The sequence below is a fragment of the Garra rufa genome, chromosome 7, assembly GCF_049309525.1.
Source record: "Garra rufa chromosome 7, GarRuf1.0, whole genome shotgun sequence".
NCBI lineage: Eukaryota > Metazoa > Chordata > Actinopteri > Cypriniformes > Cyprinidae > Garra > Garra rufa.
In genome coordinates, this window is record NC_133367.1 from 4,807,296 (window position 1) to 4,815,851 (window position 8,556).

The window sequence follows — 8,556 nt, forward strand, 5'->3', positions numbered from 1 at the left end:
GATAATTTCTACAGGATTTTAATGGGATCCTGTTTTATTTTAAAGCATCTTTCAAGAAGAATCCTAGTAGTACCTGGAGCTTAATATTCGCTATCAGTGTTGCCAGATTGGGCGGGTTTCCGCCCAATTGGGCTTCTTTTGCTCGGCTTGGACCGGAGAATAACGCATTGGGCGGGTAGACAAAATTTGAGCTGCTTAAAAAAAAATAAAAGCCGCCCATTCAGCTGTTTTTTTCTTCGCTTTTATCATTAGTCATGTTATTTTAGTACGTTCGAGCTCAAAGTATCACAGTAATATAATGTGAAGTGCAGTCATCAACTCATTTTTGCTTAACGGAACCCTTACTGGTTTAGTTTAACAGAGACCTGTCAATCAACTTACGTCTTTTACGTTAGTGAGATGTGATGACTTGTGAGTGACGGGGTTTTACATTACATTTGTTTCTCATAACTTTATTGTGCACTTTTTGCACAGAAATTAGCATATTTTTTTACTGTGGACATTAAAAATGATGCATGCGTTTTTCCAAAGGGTTAAAGTCATCGGTTAATTTCCACTTTGAAAAGATTTCTGGACATTTTACCCATATTTTCGGACTGTTTTGATCCATATTCCTGTGAAATTGACTTATCTTTATTTTATTTGTCATTATTCTTTTTTTTTTAAAGAGATAAAAATGGTCCTAATTAACCTTGACATGGCAATAAAATTCTCCTTATTTTGGCAGTTAAAATTTGGGCTGGTTTTTGTTGAAGTGGGCGGGTTTTGGTGAGCTTTTGGGCTGGAAATCGTCAACCTGATCTGGCAACACTGTTCGCTATACGCAATAAAACGTGTTTTACAGCGATATCACAAATATACTATAACATTACTGTATAACATCTTGACACCTAATGCAAATCAGCAGTTTACGATACAGTAGCTCAACATATAAGATTTTAAGACAGTGAAACGTGTTATTTGTAAACGCTGTTCTCAATCACGTTCGATGATGACATTTTGGCCTCCTGGGATTGAAAAGTGTCCATGGATGAACACTTCAGAATCTGGGCTGAAGCAGTAGGACATCCGGGGATTTCTTCACGTACTTGTAAGTAGGCATATTCGAACGCAAACGTTCATCCGAATCTCGCGGGAAATTAGTGCATTCGCCCACTATTCTCGCCTACTCTTTAATGAATACTGAACATTCAAACATACTTATTCACTCGTCTACTGCTTTTTGCCTACTATATAGTATGGAAGTATGCGGTTTCGAACACAGCCATTTGATTCATTTCGGGAGGTTCTGTGTGATTCGCGAATCATTTGATTCATTTCGGGAGGTTCTGTGTGATTCGCGAATCATTTGATTAATTTCGGGAGGTTCTGTGTGATTCGCGAATCACTTGATTCATTTCGGGAGGTTCTGTGCGATTCGCGAATCATTTGATTAATTTCGGGAGGTTCTGTGTGATTCGCGAATCATTTGATTCATTTCGGGAGGTTCTGTGTGATTCGCGAATCATTTGATTCATTTCGGGACGTTCTTTGCGATTCGCGAATCATTTGATTCATTTCGGGACGTTCTTTGCGATTCGCGAATCATTTGATTCATTTCGGGACGTTCTTTGCGATTCGCGAATCATTTGATTCATTTCAGGAGGTTCTGTGCGATTCGCGAATCATTTGATTCATTTCGGGAGGTTCTTTGCGACTCGCGAATCATTTGAATTACATCAGGACATTCTGTGCAGTTCTCACACCATTTGATTCATTTATGGGCGTTGAAGTTTTCCTACCTTTTTTCACCACAAATCTTTTTTTCTCACATTCTAAGGCACAGAATTAAATAACATTGACGCAACTTTAACACAATTGTTTTTTTTTTCTAATTGTGTAATACCTTCAAATTCCAATTTAAGATGTGAATCAAACTCGCAAGATATTTGGATTAAAAAAAATGTTGCATAGTATTCCCAATGACATTGTTTTTATTCTTTAAATTAATTATAGATCATTGGGTTATTAATCAAATCAGATATCCATTTCAAACTACTTTTCATAAGCTATACGACAACAGAGTGCAAACATTTATTCTGAATTCAGTTTATTACCATTACTTCAATTAGAAGTATATACCAGTTTTCCATGGAAGATGACAGTGAACCGCTGCGTCAGACATAAAAACAAACATTTACTCAACCAACTGGTAAAACACCTTTAGATCCTTCAACAGACATCAGCTACTCAAGTTCCAATAAAGCACAGGAGTCACAATCTTTTGTTTTTACACATACAAATTTATTTGTCATATTGCAAGCTACTCCTTCTTGGCAGCAGCTTTCCTCATCGCGGCCAGAATGTTGCTGAGCTCTTCTCTCTTTCTCTTGGCGCGGATGTGAGTTCCCACCTGCACACAAACACAGTACACAATGAGAAAACGCAATAAGATCAGACATAAATCTGATCTAATTATAAAAAAAATGTAAAAGTTAAACACTCACTACCGCTCAAAAGTTTTCAAACACTTAGATTTTTAAAAGCAATTTATTTCTTCGATATCAAAGCTGAACTTATAGCATGAATTTAAGTCTTCAGTGTCACATGATGCTTCAGAAATTATTCTAATATGCTGATTTGCTGCTTTAAAAATGTATTACGTTGAAAACAGACAAGTAGAATTTATTCAGGTTTCTTTGATGACTAGCAAGTTCAGAAGAACAGCGTTTATCTGAAATAGAAATGTTGTGTAGCATTATAAATGTCTTTATCGTCACTTTTGACCAATCTGAAGCGTCCTCGCTAAACAGAAGTATTCATTTCTAAATTTTCTTCTTTATATTGATTGCAAATAGTGTATAATGTTACAAAAGATGTTCATTTCAGATAAGATGCTGAACTTTGGATCGTTCCATTCGTCAAAAGACACTGAAAAAAAATTACTCCACTGTTTTAAATATTGATAATAAACGTTTCTTGAACAGCAAATCAGAATATGAGAACAATTTCTGAAGGATCATGTGACACTGAAGACTGGAGCAACGATGCTGAAAATTCACAGGAATGCATTAGATTTTAAAATACAGTCAAATAGAAAGCTGTTATGTTAAATAGTAAAAATATTTCAACATTTGACTGTTTTTTTGCTGTATTTTGAATGAAATAAATGCAGACTTTACATGCCAAAATAAAATAAACTATACAGACATATTTGAAAAATCACAATTATTAAAACCTACAATATTTAAATTCAAATTATAATTATATAATTATATTTAATCTATTTTTAAATATGAAATCCCATTAGCTTTTGCACAAATTGTTTAACAAAATAGCAGAACATTCCAATTTTACGGTCATTCCAAATGTTTTTGTTCTTTTTCAAAGCATCATTTTTTAACTTTTCTTGGTATTTTCCACCATCCAGATTCCAGATTGTTAATGCTTTTTAAAGGAGACTTTTCTGCTCATCAAGACTGCGTTTATTTGCTTAAAAATACAGAAAACTGTGAAATATTACTGCAGCTTAAAATAGCGTTTTTCTATTTTAATATACTTTAAAATGTCATTTATTCCTGTGATACAAAGCTGAATTTTCAGCATTACTCCAGTCTTCGGTGTCACATGATCCTTCAGATATCATTCTAATATCCTGATTTTTTTTATCAGTGTTGGAAACAGAACAGATCCCAAATTTTTAAGTGTCAGTGTATGTTTATGAAAACACGTACCCTTTTCTTGATGAACTTAAGAGCACGTTTGTCCTTGGACACCTTCAGCAACTCCATAGCGCGCCTCTCGTAGGGAGCGAAACCGCACACCTCACGGATCATGTCACGCACAAACTTGGTGTGTTTGGTCAGACGCTGAAATGCAAGAACGACTCCACGTTAAACACGAACAAAATCCAATGATGTGCACAAAACTATTCATTCTTTAATGGCAAAAATCAGGATATTAAGCCATTTTTTGCACCCTTTTTTGCATCTCGGCCAAATATTGTCCTATCATAACAAACCATACATCAATGGAAAGCTTATTCAGCTTTCAGATGTATACATATCAATTTCAAAAAGAAATGGACACTTATGACTGGTTTTGTGGTTCAGGGTCACATGACAGCGCATGACGTATTTAAATTTTATGATTATGATAAATTTAAGACATTTTGAAGAGAGCAAAGAGAATACTTAAGGGAAAAAAAATGGAAATGAACATAATATACTGCCCTCCAAAGGCAAAGTGCAGTAACTACGCCAACACTGAAACTCAGAAAAACGGCTGTAAAGTTTTTACGCCAGCTAGTCAAACATGTTGACGCTCTCGTTTCTCTGAAACGGGACAAAACTGAACCAGGAGACTTTGCCACAAGACAAAACGGTTGTCACAAAGTCCATTTTAAGCCTTAACTCAATGTTGACCAAATGTGTAGTTACTGTGCTTTGCCTTTGGAGGGCAGTATAGACTTGTATTAGCAGCACTTTACATTTGGAAACCACAACTTCTAATAGATGTCCATTACCTTTTAATTCATTTTACAAAAAACCTTATGATTTTCCAGGACAAAATGTCTAAAGACGCATTTATTTGGAGCAAATCTACATAAAAAGTATGATAAATAAGCCAAAATTATTATTTTTTTGGATTAAACAAACAACAAATGTGACCCTGGAGCACAAAACCAGTCTTAAGTAGCACGGGTATATTTGTAGAAATAGCATGGGTCAAAATTATCAATTTTTCTTTTATGCCAAAAATCATTAGGAAATTAAGTAAAGATCATGTTCCATGAAGATATTTTGTGAAGTTCCTACTGTAAATATATCAAAACTTAATTTGATTAGTAAAATGCATTGCCAAGAACTTCATCTGAACAACTTTAAAAGCGATTTTCTCAATTATTTAGATTTTTTTTTGCACTCTCAGATGTCAATTAAAAAAATAAATAAATAAAATTGTACCCTTATGACTGGTTTTGTGCATGTTAGATTTGAAAAAACACAACTTTTAATAGATTTCTATTACATTTTACAAAATTTTATGAAAGATTTGAAGTCTTCCCTCAAAGTTGTGTCTCATTTTCCAGTGCAAATGTCTAAAGATGCACTTATCTAGAGCATTTAAAGTCTGATAAAGAAGCCAAAATTAAGTTATTTTATGATTATTTGAATAAAAGTGACCCTGGAGCACAAAACCAGTCTTAAGTAGCACAGGTACATTGGTTGCAATATCCAAAAATACATTGTATGGGTCAAAATTATCTTTTTTTTATGCCATAAATCATTAGGATATTAAATAAAGATCATGTTCCATGAACATATTTTGTGAAGTTCCTACTGTAAATATATCAAAACTTAATTTGATTAGTAATATGCATTGCCATGAACTTCATCTGAACAACTTTAAAGGTGATTTTAATAATTAAAAAAAAAAAAGTACCCTTATAACTGGTTTTGTGCATGTTAGATTTGGAAAACGCAACTTTTAATAGATTTCTATTACATTTTACAAAATGTTATGAAAGATTTGTTGTCTTCCCTCAATATTTGTCTCATTTTCCAGTGCAAATGTCTAAAGATGCATTTATTTGCAGCAAATCCACATAAAAAGTCTGATAAAAAAAAAGCCAAAATTGTGTTATTCTATGATTAAACGAAGAAATGTGACCCTGGAGCACAAAACCAGTCATAAGTAGCACGGGTATATTGGTTGCAATATCCAAAAACACACTGAATGGGTCAAAATGGTGAATTTTTATGCCCAAAATCATTAGGATATTAAGTAAAGATCATGTTCCGTGAACATATTTTGTGAAGTTCCTACCGTAAATATATCAAAACTTAATTTGATTAGTAATATGCATTGCCAAGAACTTCATTTGAACAACTTTAAAGGCGATTTTCTCAATATTTCGATGTTTTTTGCACCCTCAGATCTCAATGTTGAAAAATGTACCCTTATGAATGGTTTAGTGCATGTTCAATTTAGAAAACAACATTCAATAACTTTCCATTTTACAAAACTTTATGAAAGATTTGAAGTCTTCCCTCAAAGTTGTGTCTCATTTTCCAGTGCAAATGTCTAAAGATGCATTTATCCACATTTAAAGTCTGATAAATAAGCCAAAAGTAAGTTATTTTATGATTATTTGAATAAAAGTGACCCTGGAGCACAAAACCAGTCTTAAGTAGCACGGGTACATTGGTTGCAATATCCAAAAACACACTGTATGGGTCAAAATTATCGTTTTTTAATGCCATAAATCATTAGGATATCAAGTGAAGATCATGTTCCGTGAACATATTTTGTGAAGTTCCTACCGTAAATATATCAAAACTTAATTTGATTAGTAATATGCATTGCCAAGAACTTCATCTGAACAACTTTAAAAGCGATTTTCTCAATTATTTCGATTTTTTTTGCACTCTCAGATGTCAATTAAAAAATTAAATAAATAAAATTGTACCCTTATGACTGGTTTTGTGCATGTTAGATTTGAAAAACGCAACTTTTAATAGATTTCTATTACATTTTACTAAATTTTATGAAAGATTTGAAGTCTTCCCTCAAAGTTGTCTCATTTTCCAGTGCAAATGTCTAAAGATGCACTTATCTATAGCATTTAAAGTCTGATAAAGAAGCCAAAATTAAGTTATTTTATGATTATTTGAATAAAAGTGACCCTGGAGCACAAAACCAGTCTTAAGTAGCACGGGTACATTGGTTGCAATATCCAAAAATACATTGTATGGGTCAAAATTATCTTTTTTTTATGCCATAAATCATTAGGATATTAAATAAAGATCATGTTCCATGAACATATTTTGTGAAGTTCCTACTGTAAATATATCAAAACTTAATTTGATTAGTAATATGCATTGCCATGAACTTCATCTGAACAACTTTAAAGGTGATTTTAATAATAAAAAAAAAAAAAGTACCCTTATAACTGGTTTTGTGCATGTTAGATTTGGAAAACGCAACTTTTAATAGATTTCTATTACATTTGACTAAATGTTATGAAAGATTTGTAGTCTTCCCTCAATATTTGTCTCATTTTCCAGAGCAAATGTCTAAAGATGCATTTATTTGTAGCAAATCCACATAAAAAGTCTGATATAAAAGCCAAAATTATGTTATTTTATGATTAAACGAAGAAATGTGACCCTGGAGCACAAAACCAGTCATAAGTAGCACAGGTACATTGGTTGCAATATCCAAAAACACACTGTATGGGTCAAAATGGTGAATTTTTATGCCCAAAATCATTAGGATATTAAGTAAAGATCATGTTCCGTGAACATATTTTGTGAAGTTCCTACCGTAAATATATCAAAACTTAATTTGATTAGTAATATGCATTGCCAAGAACTTCATCTGAACAACTTTAAAGGTGATTTTCTCAATATTTATAATTTAGATTTACTATTAATACTTAGACTATTAGACTATTAATATTTAGATTTTTTTGCACCTTCAGATCTCAATGAAAAAAAAGTACCCTTATTTAGAAAGCACAACTTTCAATAGATTTCCAATACATTTTACAAAACTTTAAGATTTGAAGACCTCTCTCAATATTTGTGTCTCATTTTCCAATGCAAATGTCTAAAGACATACTTATTTGCAGCAAAACCACAATTTAGATTCATTTATCAGACTTCAAGTGAACTTATGATTAAACCAAGAGCAAATATCCATCAGTGGGCTGTGAAAACCTCATGCCAAGCCAAAACAAGTGTTTACACCTCAATGACAGACATTTGCTCTAGTTTGAAGCATAAACTCACTTCATTTCGCATCACAAGTTTCTTCATTTATTGGAAAACAAGACAAATAGTAAGGAAGCGTGTGATAACCTTGTAAGTTTAGGGATCTCTGCTTTGATTAGAGAACATAAATACACCAACACTAGTTAAATGTCAGACCAATCTGCAAAATTGTGTTGAATACAAAGCTTAAGTTGATTTTAACTATTAATAAGAGTGATAAATGTGTACTTACTCCTCGCCTGCGGCCATGTTTGGGCTTTGTAACGTTTTTGGTCACTGGATGGCCTTTATTAAGGCCAACTGCCAAAGGATACCTGATGGCCATCTCTGTGGAGAGACAAATGAGCTTGAAATGTTCATCCTTAAACAGCTAAAGCATGAAAACACTGTCATATGTGCTGAAACGTAGACATCAGCGCGGAATATAAGTCATTATATAACATTGTCATCATTCGAGCGAATAAAGTTAACATTTTATACACGTTTTGCTCTTGAAACTTATGAATTGTCTTTTATTTATAAAGAGCTGTTGAGAATCACATCTGAGCGCTATTTCGCATCCACTCGAAGTGAAAGCCTCAAAAACGCACAAATATTTGGAGAATCGCTCGCAATACCCGCTGGAAATCACTTTATATAGTTTATTATTGCAATATTGAACACATTCGTGATGGTTTGAGACACGATGGTTTAGATATAAATGCGATTTTATCGCTTATGGTTCTCCGGCGATTCATACCTGCGCTTTGCTAATGGCGTCCAAACCGGAAGGACCGCTGCAAGGCGGAAGCTGTGCTTTCAC

The 8,556-nt window shown here is 33.3% G+C and overlaps 1 protein-coding gene across 1 annotated transcript; it reads right to left on the reverse strand.

Annotated features, from left to right (window-relative positions):
* Nucleotides 1-2,261: 2,261 nt before the first annotated feature.
* Nucleotides 2,262-8,556, reverse strand: rpl36 (ribosomal protein L36). The gene is made up of 4 exons (XM_073844361.1): nt 8,494-8,556; nt 7,987-8,081; nt 3,714-3,848; nt 2,262-2,392 (listed from the first exon to the last, which is right to left on the reverse strand). Exons 2-4 carry the CDS (start codon nt 8,077-8,079, stop codon nt 2,303-2,305), a joined length of 318 nt encoding a protein of 105 aa, XP_073700462.1. The 5' UTR covers nt 8,080-8,081; nt 8,494-8,556; the 3' UTR covers nt 2,262-2,302.

Excerpts from the sequence above, each read along its gene's own strand:
- rpl36 (XM_073844361.1), bottom strand. The coding sequence starts at position 8,079 with ATGGCCATCAGGTATCCTTTGGCAGTTGGCCTTAATAAAGGCCATCCA. Across the intron at positions 3,849-7,986 it reads AACATGGCCGCAGGCGAGGA|CGTCTGACCAAACACACCAA; the intron begins GTAAGTACACAT and ends CTTGCATTTCAG. Across the intron at positions 2,393-3,713 it reads TTAAGTTCATCAAGAAAAGG|GTGGGAACTCACATCCGCGC; the intron begins GTACGTGTTTTC and ends GTTTGTGTGCAG.